The following is a 27,484-nucleotide window of genomic DNA, read 5'->3' as shown; positions in this document are numbered from 1 at the left end:
CCACTAAAGCAAGCAAGCAAGCAAGCACACAAGCAAATAAACAAACAAAAACAATTACCTACCATCCACCCCTTGCAGCCAAACTTATCCTCCTGGAGCCACAGTAAGCACTGCTCCTTAAAGGGCATCCACTCTCTGCTTCTGAATGGGCCCTTTTTTATCTTTAACATGATGCCAAGAATCTGAAAAATGAGACCATAGAGTCCCAGAATGAAGGAGAAGGAGAAAGCTAGCCCCTGCGTCATTCTTTCTGACAGAACACAATGTGATTGGATGATATCCTTACTGCCACAGTGAACTGCATCCTCCACCTGTCAATCACAATAAACTTTACATTGCTTTGATCACATGTTTTGTCACATCAATGAGAAAAGAACAGCTTAGTCAACTTTGGCCATTCCAGCAGTCACTCAAGGATAGTAAATATATGTTGCTTACTCACTGTATTTGACACTGTGATAGAGCTGAAGAAACAACTGTGAGCAGGCTCCAGGGAGGGAGACGGATGCTGAGCAGTGAAGTTCATTGCAGGTACAGGATCACAGAGAGTAAGCACCAATCCCCATACTCCTAGGCCAGTCTAGTGTGTGTGCTTGCCTGCTAGCAAGAGAGGGGGCAAATGAGTCAGGAGGGAGGGGTAGAGTGGGAGGGAAAGTAGAGAAGGGGAGAAGGAAGGAGGAGAGGAGAGAAAGGGAGCAATAAGAAGAAAGAAGGAATGAGGAGCAAGGAAGAGAGTGGAAAAGTCAGAGAGAAATAGAGATACAGGGACTAGTAAGAGAGTGAGGTGGGAAAAGAAAGAGGAAGGGAGGGGCAGAAAGACAGGAAGGGAGAAAAGGGGTAGAAGTGGGAGAGGAGGAGGGAGGTGGGAGAAAGAAAGGGAGGGAGAGGGAGAAGAAAGAAAGGGAGGGAAGGGGTAGAAGTGGGAGGGAGAGAGGGAGGCATGGAGAGGGAGGTGTCTTAGTCAGGGTTTCTATTCCTGAACATCATGACCAAGAAGCAAGTTGGGGAGGAAAAGGTTTATTCGGCTTACACTTCCATACTGCTGTTCATCACCAAAGGATGCAGGACTGGAACTCAAGCAGGTCAGAAAGCAGGAGCTGATGCAGAAGCCATGGAGGGATGTTTTTTACTGGCTTGCTTCTCTTGGCTTGCTCAGCCTGCTCTCTTATAGAACCCAAGACTACCAGCCCAGAGATGGTCCTATCCACAAGGGACCTTTCCCTCTTGATCTCTAATTGAGGAAATGCCTTACCATGGAGGCATTTCCTCATCTGAAGCTCCTTTCTCTGTGATAACTCCAGCTGTGTCAAGTTGACACAAAACTAGCCAGTACAGGAGGTGAGAGAGAGAGAGAGAGAGAGAGAGAGAGAGAGAGAGAGAGAGAGAGAGAGAGAGAGGCAGAGAGAGACAGAGAGAGACAGAGACAAGACAGGAAGGGAGGGAAGGGGTGGAAGTGGGAGAAAGAGAGGAAGGGAGATAGAGTGAGGGATGGAGAGAAAGGCAGAGGCTGGCAGGGGAGCCCATAAACCAACACACCAGAGCTACTACTATCTTGAGAAACAAGGAAAGGGCATCAATGAGAAACAAGGAGATGGCAGTGGGCAGGTATCCCAGGGAGAAGTGAACAGGGGAGGGGCACTCTCTGAACTCTGGGGACAGAGGTCACTTGCAAGTGAGGCTAACAGGTGAACCTGAGGAGGAGAGCCCCTGACAGAACTTGGAACAGTGTGTCTTGAAAGAACTTGAACTATCCCCATCCCCTCAAATGCATGTTTCTGAGCTCAGTACATCTTTTAGTTTTCCCTTCCTCCCCTTGTCTGCTTTTTACAGTGGAATTGTCATTTCTATCGCACACAAATAAACATCTCTGTGAAAGTATCCTTATTTCTGACACCCAGAAACATCAGTCTGCTTCTACACTTTCCTGCTTACCTAGTCTTTCTTGCTTCTTTTACCGGTGCCTCTTGGTCGTGTATTAAAGTTGCCTTTGGACACCATGAGCTCCTTGAGGGATACAGAGCCCCTGCTGGCTTGCCTCTAGCCAGCTTTCCAGCATCTCCTGCTGGGCACAGTCAGGTGCACAGATCACATCTCCACAGAACTTTAGCAAACACTGAAATTAGTGTGCAGCCATGAAGATAATTCCATTTTTTTCAATAAGAAAACATTTTTAGTCAATTTATTTAGTCAATATTAATTTAGATTAATAAATGTATTTACTTGGGGGGTCTAATTTTTGTTTGGGGCGCTTAACATGTTGAATAATTAAATTGAGTAGTTTGAGGTTCATTTACTTTGCATAGGACTCACAGTGTTCTATTGGTATGTTAATGGAAAGTAAAGCTACTAGAGACAGCAAGATGGTTCTGGGAGTGCAGTGGTTTGAATAATAAATGCCTTCCAGAGTCTTGGGCTTTTCAGGACTTGCTTCCCCCAGTTGGTGGTACTGTCTGGGTTAGCTTAGGAAGTGTGGCCTTGCTGGAGAAAATATGTCACTGGGGTAAACTTTGATATTTTAAACAAATGTATAAATAAGTAAACAAATAAATAAAGTCCTTAGTAGAAATTTTGACTTTTAAATTTAATTTTTGTGGGAACTCTGGGTGCTATAGTAAAATGTTTTTTTCTTTATAGATTTACTTACTAATTATACTTTTATGTAGCTAAAGATACAGTCAAGTGTTTTGTTCATGCATATGGATGCCCTTTATAGTTATGTTATTAAATAAATATATTTTAGGAAAGTTATTTTCATGTGTCTAACTTTAGTATTCTCTTAAAAAGTTCAAATGAAAACAACAACAACAATAACAACAACAACAAAAAACAAGCCCTCCATTCCTAAGTAAGGTAATTAGCATCATATAGCATTTTTTTAGGAGACAGTGATGGGGATCTGGATAAACTGTCTGGAATAAGACTGGAGGGATCTAGACTATGTTGCCCTAACATACACTAAAGGGGCATTATTATTAGTTCTGAGAAGGTGTGCACATGGCCTAGCTGTGAAGAGCAACCCTTCATTGCTGGACTCGCACTCAGAAATAGTTTGTCTGGTGTGTCAAGGCCATGGTTTGATCACCAGGGTGGAGATCTGGACTTAGCAAAGATTCTACTTTAGTAAAAGTGTCTATGAGTCACATGACCACCCTTTCCTACTGTAATCTTCCTTTTCCACCTTCTAGAGAGCCAGGCCTTTCCCTTACATCCCAGGCTGGCCAGGCAGCTCTAATCACCTGGTGGATGTTGTTCTCACCTCAATCAAAGCAAATTTATTATATTAGGCTGCTATTCTATCTCTAATTTTGTGATAGTCAATATTTGAATAAAATACATAATGGCTCCTAAGATTGCCATTATCCCTCAAGTATTCAGCCACAAAAGAAGTCTGATCTTGCACAAGTAGTACTCAACTATAGATCCTCTCCAAAGATGGGGGCATAGCGTGGGCAGAACAGCATCCTGAAGCTTTTGCGGCTCAAACTCAAGACACTTCTTAGCTTAATTACTTAAAGCAGTAGAATATGTTTATCATTTGGGGGTCCTCCCTCCTGTTCCCCACCCTCCCTGCTTGTTACTTAGCATTCATTTGTAGGGTGGTCTGGGTTGGAGCTCTATTATCTGCTACTACACTAGTTACCTGGTATTGCTCTAGCTTAGTGTTCATGACCAGTCTGCTTTAATTAACAGGAGTAACCAGCATTAGTAGCCTGAGTTGCCGAGTTTAATTATTACCTCAGAACACGATCATTTTAAAATTGATGAGCACCGTTAGTATTTGTATAATCTTGGAATCTGTGACAGACTTTTAAATCCTAAGAAATATGTAAATCTAAAATTATGATATCTGGTTTTATTAAGTAGAGCTTGGCTTCTGTGTGGTCAGCAATGCCATCACAATCCACTGCCCTCTGCAGTATCCCTCCTCACCGTGCTCAAATTTCCCAAGGACAAAGGGCATGATTTGTAAATCCTCCTAGTAACCTCCCCATTGGGTGATGCATCCGGTCCTGACACGTCATCTGTGTGCTAAGAATGACACTTGGGCTGCATCTGGATATCATGGAGGTGCTTAATGCTTGGTTAGGCTGTTCGCCAAAGCCAGATGAGCTCAATTACGTCCTGGACAAGTCAACTTGAAGAGTGACCACATCTGTCCCTTAGGATATTTGAAGACTTCACAAAGAAGGAAAGAGTATTGTTCTATTGTTTTGAGCAAATCTGTATGGTGCCAGCCATCACCAGCTTTAGTCAAAAAATAGACCTGACCTTCACTATAATGTTGTAAGACTTAGCTTCATTGGTTCCTTCCTAATGTGAGATTCTATGGAAATCTACATTCTCCTTTTCATTTATCAAACATGAACAGGAAATCCTCTTTGAAGTTTGGTTTCTAGTGAACACTGAAGCCAACTTTAAAACATTAAAGGAAGTAATTACACAAGACCCGCCTTGTGTGTACGTGGACCAGGTCAGCCCCAACTCTCTTCTGTTTTTATGAGCTTTTGTCAACATTGAGGTATGTCTATATTTTGAAACAAAAATTTTAAAGAATTTTTAATAGCCATACCATTCTATACATACTTGCTTTTATTTTCTTAATTTTTTTCATGTAACTCAAGAATGAACCTTTTAAACAAAGAGTGTTAATGTGCAAATTAAAGTACCTATTCATTTTGAAAAGTAATAAATGCCAAGACTTTCTAGTTAATTATTTATACCTACAATATGTAACTGCATGCTAGGGGTATCTGTGTGTGTGTGTGTGTGTGTGTGTGTGTGTGTGTGTGTGTGTGTGTTGTGTTGTGTGTGTGTGTAAGAGAGAGAGTGAGTGATTTAACATTCCAGGCCTGCAATACAGTATTGAAGAAACCATGTGCTCATGGGTCTCATTGCCTTACTTAGGAAGAACTGCCGTTGCATTACCCAGAACTGCGGGTAGCTGCTGGGACTCCTTGCCTGTCTTTTCTCCTTGGTCACTGCTTGCCTTTGTGTGCACCATTTGTCAGCTACTGTTGTTCTCCACATTCTTGGTCTCAACTCTGGAAACCTTCCAATAGCTTTTCTTTTATTCTTTCATTATTACCTCCAAACTCCTGTTTCTTTTGTTCCTTTGCTTCTTATTGAACCTAACTCCACCACTGACTTATTTCTGAGGGTGCAGCTCAGGGTCTGGTGCACAATACTCATGCTCTCTACCATTGAGATGCACCTTTCCTATGTCTGGCCAGGTAAGCTCTGTTGTAGTAGGTATTTAAACTTTATGGGGGTGTGGATTCTAGCCTGATTTTGATCATTCAGTTCCCTGATAAAAGACACACAACCTTTATATTTATAACACTCTTTTAATGCACTAGAGGTGGGCAGATATCTTACCATCTATGATATTATATCTACTTTCCTGCCAACAATCTCACAATATGACTTGCTATGTGCCAGTCTAGATTGCTCTTACCTCCAATTGGCCAGCCCTCATGGCCACATTTTTAAGATTCTTACCCCATGGTATCTTCTCCTCTCTCCACCTTGTTCACCTTCCTCAGACCCCAAGCCTGGGACCCAAAACCTCTACCTACTTCCTACCCTGTTGGCTGTTGGCATCTTTATTTACCAATCAGGGCTAACTTGGAGGGCAAGGTTACATAGGTCCCTTGGGTATGTCACTTGGGTACAGGAAGACTCTCTCATCCCTGGGGGCAACCAGGGCTTGAGGGCCAGTATTTAGCTTTACAATACATAGGAAAAGTCCAAACTCCAACAGAGCTCTCTGCTTCTAGTAGAATGTTGGCTGTAGGTATAGCATGGTGACTGTGATATCTTGACATTACAGCAGCTGGGGTTACCCACTGGAAACACTCAAGCCTATTAGCATTCTGTAGTCAAGGGCGTGGGGGCAGATGGTTAGTAGGACCTTACTTCAGATGCTAGCAGCCCACCTCCAGGTGTGTTTAACCCTGAGCTAGCTGCATGTGGTTTTGAAGGGGTGCTAGAACACAAAGAAGGGAGGAGAGTGGAGCTTGTTTGTTTTGGTAATTTAGCTGACCAAGACATTTACACTGCAAGCAACTCCATTAAAGTCATTGGTTTACCAAGATGAACTTGGATGGAATAATGTAATTGGTCTTTTGATCTGCTGTCTGGGTGAACAGGCATTTCTGCAGGTCTTACCAGGCAACATCACGGGAACCTCCTGTCTTCTATCCTGCCCACACTTCCTACTTTTTCCCAATCTATTCCTCCTATTTGCCTCACTAGTTCATCTTCCTGAATTTTTTGTTCCTGTCAGGTTTTCACAGTGCCTAGCTACCTGGCTAAAGTGCTTAACTAGAGGTCTTTGCTAGACAGCAAGCTTGGGAGGTGCATGCATCTTGGGAGTCGGTGAGGCTCACAGGGAAGATGAGAGCCTGCAGATTTTTGTTCATTTTATTTTGTGGCGCTGGGGAGTAATCACAGCACCTTGTACATGCTAGCAAGTACTCAACCCCCGAGCCACAGCCCTCGTCTGCCTTTTAGCTTCTTACAAAATCATTCTTACTGCGTCTTCCATTCATTCTTCTACCTGTGTGAGCCTTCTTCTGGGGCAGAGGGGCAAAGCGAATTTAATAATCTTTACACATTTTAAATCGGGAAGCCTATTTATACTTTATTGTGCAGTTATCTCTTGCTTCTAGTATAATGTACTTATTAAGAAAAACGATGGGTGTTTACTCAGCACCTGCGTGTAGTGAGCCATTCAAAGCAGACAGGAGATAACAAATTCAGCAGGATGCAGAGCATAGTGCATGCTACTAGAATGCTCTGTAAGGAGTTCAAATAAACAAAACAAGTCATATGAAATCGCAGAGAAATGCAACTTTTAGTATGGAAGTGGATCAATTCGCACTAATAGTTGAGAGGCAATGTAAAGTTGAAACAGGAACTCAAGGGAAAATAAGCGAGTTATTGGTGTTTAATTGAATTGTCAGGGTCCAAAATTCTCTGCGGGAAGATCTCAAACTCAGCAAGTAGGCAAAAGACAAAGACTGTTTATTCTGCAGAAACAACCAGCATGTAGGGGTGTCAATCATTCTCCAAAATGGCAAACCCAAAGGCGGGGGGGGGGAGCTCTCCAGAAGGATTAGGTAATTAAAATTGGGTGCCGGGGGGGGGGGTCACAGGTGGTCAGTGGTTTGCATTCCTATGTCATGAACATTTAACCATAGGATGAGATGGGGTGTCCAGTACAGACGGCCCATTCTGAGATAAGATATTTCCCAATTTTTGTGGTTATCCCCAGACTGTTCTTTGGGAGGGGGTTTTATGACCCTGTTTCTGGATTTTATGGTTTGTTTTTGGATCTGCTGCCTTATGGCCTAGTTCCTGGGACGTATGGTCTGTTCCTGGAGCTATGCCTTATGACCTTCTTTTTAAAATCAGGACTGGTCCTTAAGTGGAGACAAATGAGGTTTATGTCATCCTTTCAAGAATAAAAGAATAACCAAGGCACCCATAAGAATATGCATGCTATAGATGACAGAGTTGTTGCTTGGTACATGAACCCCTACCCTGTTATAATGGATTGTTTGTGTTGTTTGTGTCCTATCTCCTCTACTATGTGAGCTCCTGAAATATCTCCCACTTCGTATTGCCAGCATAAGATCACACATCTGTTTATTGTCAGTTAAATAGTGAAAGTGAACACACAGTGTAGATCTTGAGTGGGGAATGAAGCCATGCCTAGATCTTAGTTCCTTATGCTCACTGGGCAAGGTCACATCAAGAATACTGAAGATCATGGTGGGAGAGGCTAGAGAAATGGCTCAGTGTTTAGGAACATTGGCTGCTCTTGTAGAAAGGATCCAGGTTTGATCCCCAGCACCCACAGATGGGGATCCACAACCATTTGTAATTTTACTTCCAGGGGATCTAATACCCTCCTCTGGCCCCTTTGGGACCTTGGTGCTATTCATACTTGTGTATGCAGAAATGCCACTCATACAAATATAAAAATGCAATGGATTTTTAAAGCCATTTAGACTTTGACAGTGTATGTAACAGGACCTGAGCATGTATTGAGTTAATCAGTTGAATCAATAGGAACCATTTATTGGTGTGTTTGTGTGTCCGTCCAAGAAAGCTGAAAGAGGATGGTCAGAATGCTTGCAATTGAAGTTACCTACTTCTAGATGGTTGTTGGTTGTTAGCTGCCATGTGGGTGCTGGGAACCAAACCAAGCTCCTTTGCAAAAGCAGCAAGTGCTCTTGTCTGTTTAAATATCTTTGTATTCCAAATGGTTCATATTTTTAAGAGGAAGAATATCTAGATGAGTTTGATGCTATTTCGAACAAACAGAACCCTGGAATTTCAAGTATTCATGTCTCTGGTGTGGTATTTCTAGCACGAGAGGAAATGAAAATAAGCTAGGGAGGTTCTGTAGTAACTGTAATTCACAAGCTCACACATCTTTACATATAATTGCAGTTGTGGGACTAGAGAGATAGTTCAGCAGATAAGGGTAGTTTCCATGATGCCTGATGACTTGAATTCAACCTCCTGAATACACATGGTGGGAAGAGAGAACCAACCAGCAGTTTCCAACCTCCACAGCATGTTAGTGCCTGTGCACGCGCGTGCGCTCACGCACACACACACACACACACACACCACAGAAGGAGTTTAAAACTGTCAAAAATTTAATTCCAACATTATGAAAGTCTGCTTCATCTCAGTCCCATACTCATTCAGTTGTCTTATTAAGTCCACACACCACTTGATTAAATATATAAAAGAAAAAACGAGTCAGTTTCTATTGCTAGTCACCAGTTACAAAAGAAATAGCAACATAAAAGGTAGGTTCTTTATTTAAAATGAATCTCTTATTAAAATGACATCTTTGGAAGTTGCTCTTAAATGTGACCTTTGTAATCCCAGTTCCAGGGGATCTGATATCTCTTCTGGCCTTTGTGGGCACTTGCACACACATGGAACATATGCTACATACAAACACATATACTCAGGGACACATGTATAAACCTTAAAGAGAGGCATCCGGGGTCTGACTGAGAGTGCCAATCCCGTCTTGGTGACTCCAAGGCACTGATATTTTCTCAGATCTTGGATGTCAGGAAATATCAACATCTACAGCTAACACACATTCAAAAGGACATGCAAGCACTCCTGTGGAATTCCTGACAAAAAGTACTACCTGAAGGTCTGCATGAATAAACATCAAACCCACACTGATGTGTGTTTGAAAAATCAAGTTTTGTTTTGCTCCGGGAGAAAATACCATGACAAAGGCAGAGGACATCAGCTATGTAACAATGGATGGGCAAGGCGCCATTCAGATTGTTTCCTGTAATGGCCATTACTACAACAATCAGGAAATTCTGAGGAAGCCTGAAGTTTACATGATAATACTGCTGATAGTTCTTTGACTTTGATAATTATAAAAGTGTGATTATATACAGAGCAGGGTTGAGGGACAAGTGGACATCAAAGCTACAACTTGCTAACTGGTTGGAAAAATGTGTGTGCACACATGTGTCCATATATACAGGTGAAGGGTAAAGTGTGGGAATTCTTTGGACATTTTTTTTTCAGATATTTAAGAGATCTATTATGAAAATTAAGGACTAAAAAAGTGTCTTCCTTTCTCTATTGATTGGGTCCTTTCCATTTTAGGGTTGAACATCTTGAGTGAGTTCAGCTTTGACATTCACTTCATGTGCTTTGTTTCTGAGTTAAGTATTTAGATGCTACACTGGCCAGAATATTGGAAAAATGGTCTATCTAGAGATCCTCAGTGGCCTCTTCTAGCAAGTCTCAGAAGGAGACAGCCCATAGCTAATATACTTTAAGAAACAGAGAGGGCAACAGAAACCAAAGAATTGCACACCCATCTAACACACACAAGAGCTGATATCAGCATCTAGACTTATAATCAGCCCAAATACACATGTCTATTCGCCTGGACTTTGTGTAGAATCAAAATAACAGCCAGGACATTATATCTCTATTAGAGCAAAACAATCCTTCTACAGTGGACCCTGAAAAATGCAACTTAGCCAAAGCCCATGCCAGGGACGTCAAAATAGCTGTAATAAATATGCTATATGTATTTAAAGATGATATGAATAAATCCATTAATTTATGGAACACAAAGCATAGAATGAAATTTAAAAAATGTTCAAGACATGGCGGTGAAAAAAGAATCAATGAAGAAACCCCAAACTGATGGAAAACAAAATGAAAACTGTAGGAAGTCAAACGGGATCCTCAGAGGCGAGTCTCAGTAACAGAAGACAAGAGAAGGAAGAGAGAATCTTACACAGTGAAGATAAGATAAAAGAAATGCTGATACCTCAGTCAAAGAAAATCTGAGCTCTGGAGCAGACCCAATTTAAGAATAATAGGAACAAAGGATGCATGAGAAACTCAGGTCAAAGGTACTAGGTATCTACATAGAAATCAAAAACAAGCAAACAAGCAGACGTCTTATTAGGAACTTAATAGAACTGAAAGCTCTAGGGTAAAAAGAAATAGCACCCAAAAGGAGAAGGTGGCAATAAATAATCAAGCTCAGGGTTGAAATCAGTAAAATAGAAACAAAATATTTACAAAGAATCAATAGGACAAAGAACTGGTTCTTTGAGAAAATCAGTTAAGACTGACAAACCCTTAGCCAATTGACTAAGAGACAGCCTAAGCAGACCCACACTAGCAATCCCTGTACCCAGGAGTAGGACCAACACAAAACCAACTCAATGCAGTTTTGGACGTACTTTATCTCAATGTTTTGTGACAGCATTTTTTTTAACTTTACAAATCTTTGAGGAAATATTACATAGTTTGTGTTTTTATAGGATTCCTGTATATAAAAGGTACATGTCTCTATATTTATATATGTGTCTTGTGCTTTTTATTTGACTCTTTTTCTTCTGCTTTCTAAGGAAGACAGTAGGGTGTGGATCTTAGTAGAAGGGTAGATGGGGAGGAGCTTGTTAGGGGAGGGGAACTGAAATCAGAATGTATGAAATCAGTATTGTATGAAAAATTTGTTTTCAATAAAAACAATGAAATATATATTGAAAAATTTGTTTTCAATATAAGCATGTTTATATTTCCATTTAGTGCTCCATCATGAGGCTGAGTGTGGGCTTCCTTGAAGATAAGACTAAATAGTCCTTTTAGTTGGCAAAATTTGCAATTCAGGTTTTGTCTCTTAAGGTGATTGATGAATTAGCTGCTCAGTATTTAATATTACATGGGTTTAAATGATACATAGAAATCTACTTTTAATTATATTTTAATCTATAGTTAAGTATCACAATAAAACAGTGATTTTGTATAATAATTTTTGTTTAAAACTTTGCTGGTCATGGTGCTATATGCCTTTAATGTTAGCATCTGAGAGTCTGAAGCAAGCAGATCTCTGTGGCTTCAAGGCCAGGGCTACAAGTGAGGCCCTGTCTCTAAGTAAATAAATACATTTTGACTTGGGGTCCAACTTTTCTATATTTTTTTATCATTAATATGATTCTCCCACTCACACCTCACCATCAAACTCATTTAGTCCTAAAGACTGTCAACCAACAACGAAAGAGCTTATAAAGGCCGTTCTAATAGATGTGGACAAGTGCTCTCAAGACATGGCTCAGGGGTCTCTCACTTTTCTGTTAGCATGGCGATCAGGCCTCTGCACCCTAGTGGATGGCACCACTCAGCAGGTTTGGTAGCTTCTTCAGAAGCTGCAGGACAAGATGGGGGTGGGTATCTTCTGTTTTGTTTTTCTAGTACTAGGGACAGAACCCAGATCCTCACACATGTGCTCCAGTGAGCTACACGTCCAGTTCCAGACTCTTTCCACCCACAGCCTTACACGTTGTATCTACTCCCTCTGTTCCTGGCAGGGGAACAAAACCCTGCCTGCCCTTAGCCGTGATTCTACCTTGGTCTATGGTTTCGAACCCACTGCTTCCCACTGGTTTTCTTTCTTTTTTCCTATTTCTGAGACAGGGCCTCAACATGTCGTCCTGGCTGACCTGGGTCTCAGGATGTGGCCTCTCACTCACAGAGATCTGCCTGCCTCTGCTTTCTGAGTGCCGGGATTAAAGACACAAGTCACCATGCCCAGCACTTAAGGTGTTTTTCACTGTCGTGTGGCTTTTGTCTCCCCATCTCACCCCCTTTATTGTTCATAAAACCGCGTAGAATCCCCACTTAAAATAACTTCCATTCGAGCCTATTTCTTTTTTGCAAAGTTTCTTGAAATAGTATAAACTTTTATTACTGTGTTTGCATGTGAGGGCCCGTAGCACCCAAGTGGAGCTCAGAGAACCTCCTGCCGGTGGCTCTCGCCTACCATGGACTCTTCAGATGGAACTTGGGCGGCTTCCTAATAATCTGTGTACCTCTCCTAGCCCTTCCTCCCTATACCAGTAAGAACAATGTGTTGAAAGAGGACCACTGGCCTTAAGACAAGTAGAAAAAGCACTACAAGTGACAATGGTGTGGGAAAGAAGTACTGGTTGATTTTGTTGAACTTCCAGGAAGGGGACAGTGCATGGCAGAGCAGGTAGACGGTAAGGAAAAAGATGATTGTGGATGGGTTGATGAAAGATCATGCCTACTTCTTCTTTCTATCCATTTGAGGCAGTGGGGAGATGTGGGGTGTGCTGCAGTGAGATTTACAATCATCTGTGAAGTGAACGAATGACCAAAAGTGCAGCGACATGGACAGATTGCTTATAGCAGTCAGGGGGCAAAGGCTCAGGCCTCCAAAGAGGGGTGGCCTCAGGCCTCAGCCTGGTCTAGGTTCCATCATGGCAGAGATCTCAGCCGGGCAGTGGTGATGCATGCCTGTAATCCCAGCACTTGGGAGGCAGAGGCAGGTGGATTTCTGAGTTCGAGGCCAGCCTGGTCTACAGAGTGAGTTCCAGGACAGCCAGGACTGCAGAGAAACCCTGTCTCAAAGAGAGAGGAGAGGAGAGAGAGAGAGAGAGGAGAGGGAGAGAGAGGGAGAGAGAGAGAGAGAGAGAGAGAGAGAGAGAGAGAGAGAGAGAGAGAGAGAAAAGAGATAGGAGAGAGAGAGAGAGAGAAAAGAGATAGGGGAGAGAGAGAAGAGATAGGAGAGAGAGAGAGAGAAAAGAGATAGGAGAGAGAGAGAGAGAAAAGAGATAGGGGAGAGAGAGAGAGAAGAGATAGGAGAGAGAGAGAGAGAGAGAGAGAGAGAGAGAGAGAGAGAGAGAGAGAGAGAAGAGATAGGAGAGAGAGAGAGAGAGAGAGAGAGAGAGAGAGAGAGAGAGAGAGAGAGAGAGAGAGAGAGAGAAAAGATAGCCTGGAGCTTAAGCTTTCTTAGTTTTGTGGCGCTTGTGGCCTTTGTCTGGGGGAATTTACTCATTTACATAATGAATTAGCACAGAAATTCAGGCGGGTCTGAGCACCCAAAGCCCAGCCCTGCAGAGCCCCAGCAGCCTCCTTAGGCAGCTCCCCCACCCCCTTCGACTGTGCCTGGGTTCTGCTGCAAGCGTGCACCGCCTTGCAGAACCATAACGTTCTCTTTCCTTAAGTCTCCCTGGACGGCAGGGAGCTCTTTACCAAAAGCTACCAGTCGTTGTGTGAAGCGAAGCTGGGACCTGACATCAAAGAAACTTGGCTTGACTCCTGCTTTGCTGGAGGGCGTTGGGGTTTTTTTGATGACCGTTGGAAGGCGCGCGCTCAACAGGCACTGGAGCCTTGGAGCGTCCAGACTGTTGGGTTCCGATCCTCCGCGCTGGGGCACTGGACGAACAGAGAGCCATTCCACTTCTCCGCGTGCCACCTGAGAGCTCATGGATGCTTGCGTGTTTAAAACGACAAAGATCAGTTTAAGTAGGATCTGCAGGAATTCGCGGAGCCGGCACTTTGGCGAATCAAAGCAAATTCTTTAGTAAGCTGAGGGCCACGGTATTATTATCGGTTAGAGCGGGTCCCATACCGAAATTTTACAGAAGGCGCTTCTCACCGCCAAGAAAGGTGCTCCATTCCTGGCAGGTGCAGGATCTTTCGCGCGGCCACGCCTCTGGCATCTCTCCTACGCTGGCTGTTTAAAGGTCTCCCTAGTGAAGCAGAGCGCTCGAGGAGAAGTCAGGGTGCAGAACGCCCGTGCCCAATCCGTGTTCTCCGGCCTGTGACCGCATTCGGCCCGCCCTCTGCACCTCTATAAGAGCCACAGCGAAGAGCGCACCCAGAGCACCGCCCCCAGGCACACTACCTCTTCAGCTCCTCAAGCGCGGGTGCCACTGTTCCCACAGCCGACCGACACTACTTCCTTTCTTTGACCCCCTGCACTGGGTGGCTGAGCCAAGCACTTTGGCTTCTCCTCTGATCTCTTGCTCTCCTGGCTCTGGGCAGCCGCAGCGGTGCTCCGCAGGTGAGCAGCGCTGCAGCGCGGCGATCCGGAGAGCTCACCTCGTACAGAACAGTTGCAGCCAGTGGTTGGTTGCCTTAGGATGAAGAACCCAATGCTGGAAGCTGCGTCCCTCCTCCTGGAGAAACTGCTCCTTATTTCCAACTTCAAGCTCTTTAGCGTGAGCGTCCCGGGAGGAGGCACAGGGAAGAACCGTCCCTATGAAATCAGCTCTTTCGTCCGGGGCGACGTGTTGGAGGTGTCACGGACCCATTTTATCCACTATGGGATCTACCTGGGGGAAAACCGTGTCGCCCATCTAATGCCTGACATCCTGTTGGCCCTGACCAATGACAAGGAACGCACTCAGAAGGTGGTCTCCAACAAGCGTCTCCTCCTGGGAGTCATTTGCAAGGTGGCTAGCATCCGTGTGGACACAGTAGAGGACTTTGCCTACGGAGCAGACATCCTAGTCAATCACCTAGACGGGACTCTCAAGAAGAAGTCCTTACTCAATGAGGAGGTGGCACGCAGAGCTGAGCAGCAGTTGGGACTGACTCCATACAGCCTACTGTGGAACAACTGCGAACACTTTGTGACTTACTGCAGATATGGCTCTCGGATCAGTCCACAGGCTGAGAAGGTAGGAGGAGACTTGCAGGAGCTGGGGTCGGGATCCGGGAGCTTTTTGGACATCTCCTCCACCATACCATTCTTAGGAGTTGTAGATTAAGTAAGGAAAGCTCTGGTGTTTCTAGGGGAGATCTGGTAAACAAAGGGCAGTTTGCCTCGCAGAAAGGCTATTTCAAAATGTGCAATAAAAGGGTGTGGCCACACAGGCTGCTTCCAGAGATTCCAAAGTGCTGCTTGTTACTGCTGTACTAGTCATCTTGGTCTGCACACACAAGGTAGTTCAAATGATCAGGGGCAAGAGACTGAAGGACTTGGAACTTTTCCCACGAAGGGTAATTGGCAAGAAGGTGTCCAGTTTTCTCTTCTCCTAGATGCACAGAGTGAATTCCCTTTACTTAAATAGGCTCAAAATTCCTGCTAGAAGACATTCCTGGTAGACACCTTTTATTTCTAGTTTGACTCGGAGAGATTTTTTCCTTAGTGTGTAACTTCTTCTTAAGTGATTTTAATCCCCATATCCTGTTCTCCTTCACTGTTAAGCATCTCCTAGCCTTTAGTACCAAAGGTAGGTTGGATTTTAAGTTCCCCAAAGATTAAAACAATTCATTTTTCTGGAAGGTAAATTTTATGGCTACTTGGGGGTGGGAGGACACAAGTGGTAGAAATAAGCTACAAATCCAAAGAGGGGGGGGGAATAGATGAACTCACAAAAGATAGTTTAAGTTTTAATTCTGCACTTCCGTTAATAATTGGATGCTTTTTAGCCTTGACTATAATTAAGGGGGTATTAGCACTTACTATTCTTAATGGAATTCTGGTCAATCACACAAACTTTTGTGTTATTTTGTATGTTTAGGTGCATTTTTGAACCAAATGATCAGGTCATCACAACCTACAGCCTAGATTTGATTCATTAATACTTTGAGTAATTTTTTGACCCAGCAGAGAATAAAGCTATTGAGCTTTTATATGTAGGCATTTTAAATTTTTGACAGATTTTTTTTAAATTGAACCAGAATTAACTTATTCTAGGAATCATTTTATTTTATTTTATTTTCCTTTTCCTTTTTTTTTTTTTTTTTTTTTTTTTTTTTTGGTTTTTCGAGACAGGGTTTCACTCACTTTGTAGACCAGGCTGGCCTCGAACTCAGAAATCCGCCTGCCTCTGCCTCCCGAGTGCTGGGATTAAAGGTGTGCGCCACCACGCCCGGCTTAGGAATCATTTTCTATGGTAAATAAAACACAATTAGGATACTATGCACTGATTCAGAACCTCCCCTAGTCTAGCGCAGGCCTGTTTACAGGGAACTTCTCCACATTCACAAACCCTGGCTCCAAAAGTGTCCAAAAGGAGACCCACCAGATGTAGCTAAGAACTAAGCCAATTATTGCTATAAGAAAAAATAGTTTTCCTATCCAAATTGAGAGCTTCACTTTCATAGCACATGTGTAGCATTGCATCATATATCTCAACAGAAAAAGGGTACAAGTGCTTTCTACAAGCAGTAAAATAGTAATCTCAGAAAGAATTAATTGGGTAGTTTCTAATTTGGGGAAATGGTATGTTTCACAGCAGTGAAGTGTTATAATTAATGAAGCTTCATAGTCTCTAGTGAAACTGAGTTTCTGTGTTTCCCTTTGAATGGCCTAACAAACAATCTAGCCCCAGTCTAGACGACTAGATTTCCTCGGGGGTGGCGGTGGGGGGAGAAATCTCACCCAAATGTTCTAATTCTAAGAACATTTTTTTTAAAGTAAAAGAGGCATTAGTTATACATGATTTCTACAAACTTTTTCTACTTTGAAATTTTTTTGCTTTGCCTACATGTATGTGTGTACAAGTGCAGGTGCCCTTGGAGGCCAGAGATGTGGCCTCCTGGGAGATGGAGGTACAGGCTGGTGGTAAGCCATCCAGTCAGTGCTGGGATGAAGTGGAGACCTCTGCAAGGATAGCACAGATTGGTAATGGCTAAGCCATCTCTCCAGATCCATGCTTTTGAATTCCTAGAAACATAAACTACTATTTGTTTCTGGGTCTGATTGTTGAAGTCTTTCACAGGTATTGTATCTTACTTTGGCATGGCAAAGCCATCTCTTTTTAAAATAAAATTTTATAAAAGAAATCTCTTCAACACTTTCCCTTGGGTGAAAATTTCTTGCTAATAACAGTGCACATAAGTAGGCCAGTGAGAAGAGTCAGTGGGTACAGGTGATTACTGCTCAAATCTGATGACTGCAGTTTGATCTCTAAATCCCACAGTGGAAGGAGGGAACCAACTTCCTAAAGTTGGCCTCTTGAATTCACTCAGGTGTTACAGTACTGATATGGGTGCATGCACACCCATATTCGAGCACACAGACAAACACACACACACACACACACACACACACACACACACACACACACACACCTCTCTAATAAATAATTTAATCAATTTCTGAACCAGTGACTTTATGTCTTTGAGAGAATGCTCTTTTATTCTGTAAGTTGTTCTTTTTAATTATCAACAATTTCGTATATGCATACAATGTATTTTGATCACATACTCTTTCTAAAATTCCCTTCCTTCTCCAGCTGACCTGTTTCTACTTTACAAATTACCCTCCTAGTTTCATGATGTTTTGTGTATGTGACTCACTGAGTTTCGTTAGTGTCTTGGTCAGCATTCTAGTGCTGTGAAGAGATACCGTGACCACAGCAACTCTTATAAAGGAAATCACCTAATTGGGGTTGCTTACAGTTTCAGAGGTTAGTCTAGTATTATTGAGGAGTAGAGCATGGTGGCAAGCAAGTAGACACGTTGCTGGAGAAGTAGCTGTAAGTTCTACAATCAGATCTGCAAACAGAGGAAGAGTGAGCCGCTGGGCCTGGCTTGGGCTTTTGAAACCTCAAAGCTCACCCTCAGTGACATACTTCCTCCATCAGGGCTACTACACCTATTCCAACAAGGTCACACCTCCAATTCTTAGGCATTCAAATATATGAGCCAATGAGGGACATTCTTATTAAAGCCACCAAAACAGTTAGAGTTGTTTGAATGAGCATGGGTTGGGGGTTACTTACTGAAGTTTAGGCAACTAGCCAGTGAAAAATGGACTCTCCTCCTTAGGTACCCATTAACTTGCCATTGTCTCCTCAGGAAGTGGTAGGACCTCCCAAGACCCTTGAAGACTTGCTTCTACTCCATGCAGGAGTGGTGTCTTGGTTCAGTGAAAGCAGCTCCAATGCAGGGAGCCATAGCTGCTGAGAGTTCGTGGCTATGCTGTGACCAGGATACGGCATGTATTTTCCCCACTCTTTCTACTCTTTGATGCTTTCTCCTCGACTCTTCCAGCACTGCTTTTATACATGCTTAGAAATCACAAAGTTGAGGCATTTTATACTGACACTGAGCATCACTGTACTGTAAAATTTAAGTCCATTTGGTTTTAACTTTTACTGTTATGCTTTTTCTACTAGCAGTCTGTTGTCTGACTTGTTATTGCCAGAATGAATGCAGATAATCGCTTTTCAAGTGACTCACTGTTTGCAAAAGTAAACTTCTTGACACCTACTACTCTCTACTTAAAACAAAACAAAACAAAAACAAAACAAAACAGAACAGAACAGGGTCCTCATGTAGCTAAGGCTAACCTCAGAATCCTAATTTAGCTGGAGATAACCTTGGACTTCTGATCCTCCTATTTCTTCCTCCCGCAGTCATGCCTCACCACATCCAATGTAGACAATGCTGAGGAGCACACCTAGTGTTTCCTGAGTCCTAGGCAAGTCTTACCCACAGGGCTACATTGCCATCTTTCTTGGGCTGGTGGCCAAGTAGATAGATAGTAGGGGACTGAGAGAGCAGAGGGAGAAAGAAAGGAAGAAAGTGAGGAAGACATAGAGGGAGAGACAAAGGCAGAGACGGAGGTACTTGTTCATTTAGACATGCATGCACATCTACACACAGAAGAGAGAGAAAAGGGTCTGTGGCCTAGGTTTGCCTCTAGAGATTCAAGAACCACCTTGAACTTCTGATATCCCTACTTCTACCTCCCAAGTGCCAGGATTATAGGTATGCCTAACCACACTGCACTTACGTGGTGCAGAGAATTAAACTTATAGCATCACACATTGTAAGTAAGCACCCCAGCCACTGAGCATGTCTTCACATCCTTATTCAGTCTGATTCTAATCACTTTGAGACAAAGCACTCATTACTCTATATCTTGTTAGTTCATAGAAAGAGATTAGATGTTTGCCCTACAAAGAATACTTGGATGGCTAGTAGGCTTTCAGACTTTTCTTGATATAATAATGTGTTATGTAAATATTAAATAAATTTACATATTATTATGTTAATGTAGCACTATGTAAAACTATGAATAGAGATGACCTTACATTCAATAGTGGACTAAAACACACACAGGCAAACTTGGTTGAATGACATTTCACATGCATCACTAGGTTATTTACTTGTGCACAGAATACTCTTCTGTCACTAATAGCATCCTATACACCTAACTCCTGTATCTGTAGTTAGTCCTCAACTGACAAGTCCTCAGAGGTCCTTGAATGTATTAAACCTGTTTATTGTATTCACCAATAATTTAGAAATTCAGCCAGGCAAAGTGGTGCACACCTTTTGACCTCAGCCCCCTAGAGGCTGAGGCAGGAGGTACTTGCAGTTCAAGGCCAGCTTATTTTATATAGATAGTTCCAGACAACCAGAGATAATATAGTAAAACCTTGTCTCAAAGCAAGGAAAACAAAGAATTTAAAAACCAGGGCTGGATTTTTTCAGGATGGTTAGCAGTTAAGAGTTCATACAACCGTTGCAGAGGACCCAAGTCTGGTTCTCAGCAGCCACCTTGGGCAGATCACAATGACTGTAACTCTAGCTTCAGATGTGTCTGTGGGGGTGGGGGAGTGTTTCTGGTCCTCTGGTCTCCATGAGCACATGCTCTCATGTGCACCTGCCCCCCCCCCCGCAAAATTAAAAATTAAAATAAATCTTAGAAAGCATAGACTTTAGAAACCTTCCCAGCTCAGGCGATTCCATGAAGTCCTAGAGCTCTGAGTCAACCTGAGCAATAAAGCAAGACCTCATCGCACATACATTACAATATTCTAGAAATGGATTTTGAGTTTAGTATGAATAACAAAACTCACGTGAAAATGAGTTGTTAAATTCTAGCAATGACAAAGATAACTGTCAAGAAATACAGCAGTGATAATAATCACTATAATATCTTATATTTATGCAACTCATAGAACACCATTATTTTTTAAAAGATTTATTTATTTATGTGAGTTCATTGTCACTGTATTCAGACACATTAGAAAAAGGCATTAGATTCCATTACAGATGGTTGTGAGCTACCATGTGGCTGCTGGGAATTGAACTCAGGACCTCTGCAAGAGCCGTCAGTGCGATTAACAGCTGAGCCATCTCTCCAGTCCAAACACTATTCTTTTACTTGAAAGATTTAGTTTATCTCCAGGGCTAACCTGGTATTCCAACGAAGAAGAAAGCCTAGACTAGTTAAATGTATTATTTGATGTTGCACAACAAATACGACAGTCAGACACCTAAACATAGGACACCATTGTCAAGCAAGATTGCTTTTTATATGAAAAAGTGACACAGTAGAATGTATCCACTAGGGGCAGGGAACATATTTAATGTCTTTATTTCCAGGAGCCAATTATGTGGCACGTAACTGATGAGAGAGAGGATATGGCAACTCAGTGTGACTATGTCTTTAGACTTTAAGATTTATATAAAAATATGATCGTATCATCAAATTTTAGAGTAATAAAGTAAAAGAATTGGGTAATTTCTGTTTTTTTTTAAACCTGTATTAATTTAATGTTGTTTTTAACCTTTACTGCTGAGTAACTTGTATGAAGCTCATTCTATAGTTTTCTATAACATTTTACTTATTATTTCCTAAGTCACTTTCATGAAGTTCTCCGGGTGGACACAGAACAATCGGGAAGACTACTTGGTCTGTGGTATATGTGGTTCTTTTTAGCCATGGTTCCTAACAGTCTTAACTCTTGTTTTCCAGTTCTATGACACCGTGAAGATAATCATTCGTGATCAGAGAAGCAGTCTTGCTTCGGCTGTCTTGGGATTAGCATCTATTGTCTACACAGGCCTGGCATCATATATGACCCTTCCTGCAATCTGTATCCCATTCTGCTTGTGGATGATGTCTGGCTAGCTTCCAGTCCACAGGTCAACGTGTATGTATTTTGTGTAGAAATGTGTTTATATTTATAGAGCACAAAACATTATAAGCATTGTTGTTAAAAATGTGGCCCACAACACTGTGTTCTCGATAAAAAACAACAACAACAACAAGAAACCAAGTGATTAAGAATCATACCACGTGCTTGCCATGTAAGCCAAACAAAGTCTTTCTGAGTCCTCTCAGGCAGCTCTGCTGCAGAGCACCACGAGCCCCTGGAAGCGTGTGTCAGCCTGTCAGAAGTCAGCAGCCGGAGGAAGTGGCACCTGAGGTGACAGCCACAGGAGATTCTGTAGGTTATTCTTTTCCTCCTGTCATCATCCTGCTGTTAGGCTTATCTGTTGAGATCACTAACTTTATTGTAATGTATTCTTATTTAATGACTGACATTAAAGTGAAAGTTTCCCCTCATTTGGATGAATATATGTTTGAAAATTAGCTAAAAGGAAACCAATTAGTCTTTTTAAAAATTCGCCTTTCTTTATGTAATAATCTAATCTTAAGTAAGTCAAGAATATTATTTTCATGTTTTGAGACCATTGTTGAAAGAGTTTACTGAGAGTGACTGTTCAGAAAGCAGTTACTAGCAATGGAGAAACAGTGACAGACAGTAGCTATTTATATTTACTTTTGAATAGCCTGATACTGTATTGTTCTTCCTTCCTTTTTGTATGCCTATATGACCAATTTAAAAGATGTAAATGAATATAGGATTGAGATGATTCTGGTATTAGATATGCATATGTGTCATATAAATACACAATATCTGCACTCACATAGATTGATAGGTAAACTATATTTCTGGTTGCTTTATTACACTAGCGCCATTTATTAATGAGGATCTACAAACATAAAATCAAGCCCAGTGTCTTTTCCTGTGCCCTTGAGTCTGTATGTGAATATGTGTATAGATATATTTGTCACTGGATAGTTACTTTTAAAGCTAAATTTACTAATGTCCTTTTAAAAAATGTCAGATTTGCTTTACAGTCATTTTTCCACTTTTAGTATCATTTATAAACACAATAGAGGTGTGTCACAGCAGTATAAAAGCCTAAATAAGTAGGGCCAAAAATTTATTCTGAGAACTAGTAATGTCAAGCATTGAAGGTGTGTTTCCTCACTCCACTGGGTCAGAGTGGAGACCTAGCAGTGTTTAAAGCATGCCTCCAAGACTGTCACGAAAAATGACCCATGTTGGAGTCACATTTCTGGTACTGAACTGTTTTACCAGAGGAGGTACATGCAACACCTGTACTTAAAAGGTTGAACCAGCAGATTGAGAGCTCCAGACCTGTGTGGGCTGCAGCACAATACTGTCTGCTGTCTGTTAACTGTCAAAAGTTACACAGCAGGCATCGAAGAGATGACTCCGCACCGAAGAGCTATTGCTACTCTTGAAGAGGACCAGGATTTAGTTACCAGCAGCTCCTGGTGGCTTATAACCTTCTGTAACTCCAATTCCAGAAGATTCAACACCCTCTTCTGGCCTCCATGTGTACAACATACATGGTAGACAGACATACACACACACACACACAATTAAAAATAAAACTTAAAAAAAAATCACAGAATAGCCAAGCATGTAATCACACCCCTTGGGATGTGGAGGCAGGAAGATTGGGAGTTCAAGACTAGCCTGCTCACACAGAGGGTTTAAGACTTGTTTGCATTGCCCAGAGGGGTCGAAGGCCAGCTTGTACTACATAGGTAGTTCAAGACCAGTCTGGCTACATGAGACAAAAGAATCACAGTACAGTGACTCTTATGGCAGAAAGGAGGATTTGTTTTAGTCAGTGAGCCAACCTGAACAAAGGAGAGAACAGCGTTTAGTTTAACTGAGGTCTTATTACCCAGTGTTCTCCTACAACAAATTTAGTTGGAGTATAATGATAATTAAACTTTGTTTAATATCCAAATTAAACATTTAATTGCTTAAATGTTTCATATCAGTAAAACACTGAATGGAAAAAAAATTAAAGAATATAGGTGTTCTTTGGGCCTGTTCCAACCACCTAAATTACCTGAAGTATCTGTGCATCTGACAGGCATTGGTTAGTGCCTTTTTCCTCTTCACCATGGAAGTTGTTTACATGAATTCATTATAGCACGCCCCCCTCCAGACATCAGTATTGTAGGTAATAGGAAATGCTGTTTGAAACTAAATCTGTGTTCACAGATAGTGGTTCCTCCTTACCTACTAAGGGGATTCTTGGGGCTAGAATTAACATAAGTAATCCTGACTTTCTTCATATCATTAGACCAAGACTCATTTGTCATTCATTGGATGCTCATTCTGTGCTAAGCACTTAAGTACTGCAACGTCATGTTCTGGTATTATTTTACACTTTTTTGAGACAGGTTCTCACTCAATGGGTGAGATTTGCCTAGAAGGAATTCCCTAAGAGAGCTGTGTGCCTCAGCTTCCCAAGTGCTGGGGTTAAAGGTATGCTCACCACTCCAGGCCTAATATTACTTTTATCCAGCTATAACAGCATGCATTCACTGTGGTGGGAAATACAGACAGAAGAGCAAGCAATTCTGCCTCAGGAGTCAGGCACTTTACTTGAAGGAGGCAATAATAACCAGGAAGCTGACCCACTGAGGTAATTTTGTAACACTGACATCATTCTACTCTCTTTGGGAAGAGAGGAAAAGAAGGAAGGATCTATTTGGCAAATGTTACACAACACCAGAATCATTGAACTTGTAGATAAGAGAATCTCTTTCGTTTTTTTTTTTTTTTCCATTTGATAGAAATAAAGACGTCGGTTATGGAGGAAACCTTGGGCCAAGCATTTGTTTCCTAACCTGAGGTGGCAAGTCGTGGATTTCTCTAGACTTTATCAGTCAAAGCTTATATTATGATCCAAGTTCATGATATTATAGTACTTCTGTTCTGTCTTGTACAGTGATAGCTAAGTCATGTCTGGTGATGTTTTCATCTCTTGATGTGTTCTTTGCATAGATAGGGGCCACAGGACTTGCTGGGTTTAAGATGACTTCATGCAAGTATCAGGGAGTAGGCTGTGTATGGAATGAAAAGATATATGAGATGTGGCCTAAAATATCTGGTCTAATAGGCACAGTTGCACTGGAGTTTGAGTGATTGACATCTTAATAGAGCTAACTGAAGGCACACAGAGAGAAGGGACTAATTTTAGCTGATGAAACCAAAATCAGGCAGGGGTACTGAGAATACAATGATTGGACAAATTTGCACAGGACATTCCACACATGGGAACGGCATGGGGAATGAATGGAAACTGCCTACAATATGCATCATGAATAGCTTGAGGTATTCTATGTCAGGTAAATGCAAGTGGTCTAGGGGCTGCTGAGCAAGGGTGGTGACTAGACATACAGAAACACAAAGCAAGGCTGAGATGGTGTAAGTCTTTTGTAGATCAAGAAGTTTGGACTTTATGGATAGGCAGTAGAGAGTTGGGGGATAGAAAGATAACTTCCAAGAATAAAGCAGAAGGGTGGGGCTGGGGCAGGATAGAGAGACCTGAGAGATTTAGCGAAGTAAGGTCTTTGTCTGTCAGATAAGTGTCTAGATCAGTGGTTCTCAACCTCCCTAGTGCTGCGATCCTTTAATGCAGTTCCTCATGTTGTGGTGACACCCCCCCACACCCCGCAACCATAAAATTATCTTCATTGCTACTTCACAACTGTAATTTTGTTACTGTTTTGAGTCATAATGCAAATATCTGATATGTAGGTTATCTAATAGGTGACCCCTGTGAAAGACTTGTTAGATGCCCCAAAGCGTCCTGACCCACAGGTCGAGAATCACCGGCATAGATGGTGAGATGGCTCAGTGAGGAAGTATACCTTCTGCAAAGCCTGATGACCCAAGTTCAAGTAAGGGTCTACACTTGCAAGTCGAGAAAGCAGTATGTCAGAGAAGTGCCAAACAACTGGAAGCACTTAGATTTGACTGATGAACGACTCTGATGGAGTGTTAGGGAATATCATGTCTCCTTGATTTTCCTGAGAAGGCGTTGATTACTGCAAAATAAATTAACTTTACAACTGTGCATACACTCCTAACATTCACTCGGCTAGGTGTGCTCCTTTCTAAGGACATGTAAGGAAGTTTGGATTTGTTGTTTTCATTTTATCAGAACCTATTTCTTACTTCCCTGTTTCCTATTTCATATTGTTTATGTCCAAGACTAAAAGCTGCTTTTCAGGAACATGGTATTACTGTAATGGCAATCTTTTGTTATGGATAAGAAGCACATGGGCAGAGATTTTATTTTATATAATCTATCTAGGGTGTTAATCAACTTAGATATTTTAGTTAAACTAAGTTTATATTGATACACATGTATTTTGAATAAAATCAGTTCTACATATCATTTTCTTGTCTTTTAATTTTAAATAACTAAGGGTAGACAGCAATTTTTTTCAACTCAGTAACCTTAAGAATATTGCTTAAGGTATTTTGCTATTATTAATATAGCTTTATATATAGTCAAAATGAAAAGTTTATGTGAATCTTCCTGTGGACTGATAGGATCTTTGTTACCCACATCTTTAAGCCTACCTTAATTATGAGAGACTAAACAACAAATCCTTCATCCATCTGAAAAAAAATAGTCACTGTAACTCATTAGAGTTATGCAACCAGATTTCTAATGCTACCAATGCACCCTGGAGCTGTATCTGGCTGTAAGTGAGATGAGAATAGGGTCTAAGTTGGGTGGGGTGGGATTCCATGGCTAGTTTTAAAACAGATGGCCAATGACAGAGTTAGAATCTTAGTTCTCTAGCTTTTGGGTCTAACAAGAAAGAATAACATGGAAACAGGTTTTAAAACACCAATAGGAGCAGAGCTCAGCACTTTTCTGCCTCCTGAACACCAGGGAAGGAAGGAGTTAAAGAACGTAGTTACTCTGAGTACTGATTAGGTAGCTTATTTGAATTTCTGCCTGCCCTAATCTTTGTTATCTTTGAGGATAGAAGCTTGTAGGTTGCAAGTCTTTCTTCATGTCAGCTGGTCATTTGATCCTTTAGATCTAAAAATGTTGTTGGTCCCCATCCCACAACACCTAACTTCATTACAATCTCATTTACATAGTGAAGAACACAGTTTACTATTAACGCAGCTAGAAAAGAAGGTACTGCACAAATTTCCACAAAATCTCCACATTCCCAGTAAGACATTAAGTCCTCCCCCCCCCCGCCCCCGTTTAGATGGCTTTTCCCTCTCCTCTCACCCAATGTCTATAATCTTGCACACACACACCCACCATGGGCTGAGAAGTTGATTCCAAGTTTGTTTGTCACTTATAATTTTCTTGGTGAAGAATAAAATAACATTTTATACTCAGTTACTGGTGGCAATATTAGTTTCACAATTCTGAGGATGGGGACCTGGGTTCTCTTCTCAGCATTCACCTGAAAGCCCATAACTGCCAATAATTCCAGTCCCAGGAGATGTGGCATCCCCTTTGTATCTCATTTGGCACCAGGCATGCATGTGATGCACATACACGAAGACACTCACACACACTTAAAAGTGAAAATCAATCCTAAGACAATAAAAATTAGAAAGAAGTCTTGAAAGTCATGGAGGATTGGCCACTCTCAGGAGTTTTGAAACCCACACCTCAGGTGTCCCTGGCAACACATTAATTTTGAGAAAAAAGAAAGTATTACAAGTGCCTTTTGACAAAATTTGAAACATCTTTGGAAAGAAAGGAACATGGAGGCCACAAGGCTTTGTTGAAGCCCTAAGGCGATTTTTCTCCTGGTAAAGTAAGACTTTTTTATAGACTTTTTCTTTAATTAAAAACGATCTACTCTGTTATATGCTTTTGCTTAAAAGATTGGGATCTAAGTTATACCTCTGACCTTGGTAAAGAATAAAGATTAGTATTGTCTCTTTCCAAAGAGTTAATTAAAAAGAACAAAAGAATTAATCCTACTGGGTCTGTCAGTGATCTGGGAAGGAGAATGCCCCGAGGAAAGCTGTCTGTTTCAGAGCCTTTAGAAAGCTGTATAACATCTACCTAAACATGCAGGTCTATGTGACAGTCAGTGGCTCCTGTCCTCACTCAGTCTCTGAGAGCATTTCCTCTGCCATGGCTGCTGTGGTCACTGCCTACTCTTAGCTCCTTTTCTCCTCCAGTAAATATAGGCCATGTTCTCCACTGTGCTGTGTGTCTCATCTAAATCCATTCATCAGGGAACACAAGGGTAGGAGCCCAACGGGAGGCCAGAGGAGATCTCTAT

At 41.8% G+C, this 27,484-nt stretch overlaps 1 protein-coding gene and 1 long non-coding RNA gene across 3 annotated transcripts in view; one reads left to right on the top strand and one right to left on the bottom strand.

The window, feature by feature from the left end:
- The window catches only part of Rbm46os (RNA binding motif protein 46, opposite strand), a 66,934-nt gene that overhangs the window by 25,455 nt on the left and 13,995 nt on the right, over positions 1–27,484 (bottom strand). Inside the window, exons 1-3 of one of the 2 annotated variants that reach the window (NR_040381.1) lie at positions 13,579–13,707; positions 1,031–1,097; positions 443–597 (exon numbers count right to left, since the gene is read on the bottom strand). This is a non-coding gene — a long non-coding RNA (RNA binding motif protein 46, opposite strand). Of the gene's footprint in view, positions 1–442; positions 601–1,030; positions 1,098–13,578; positions 13,708–27,484 lie in introns of those variants that run through there. The other variant, NR_040382.1, reaches the window with a different exon arrangement.
- Lrat (lecithin-retinol acyltransferase (phosphatidylcholine-retinol-O-acyltransferase)) lies at positions 14,210–25,602 on the top strand. The gene is made up of 2 exons (NM_023624.4): positions 14,210–15,011; positions 21,056–25,602. Exons 1-2 carry the CDS (start codon positions 14,472–14,474, stop codon positions 21,209–21,211), a joined length of 696 nt encoding a protein of 231 aa, NP_076113.1. The 5' UTR covers positions 14,210–14,471; the 3' UTR covers positions 21,212–25,602.

Source organism: Mus musculus, chromosome 3, assembly GCF_000001635.26.
Source record: "Mus musculus strain C57BL/6J chromosome 3, GRCm38.p6 C57BL/6J".
In the NCBI taxonomy this organism is placed as follows: Eukaryota; Metazoa; Chordata; class Mammalia; order Rodentia; family Muridae; genus Mus; species Mus musculus.
The sequence above is the reverse complement of the archived record's forward strand: the minus strand, read 5'-3'. Positions and strand labels throughout refer to the sequence as shown.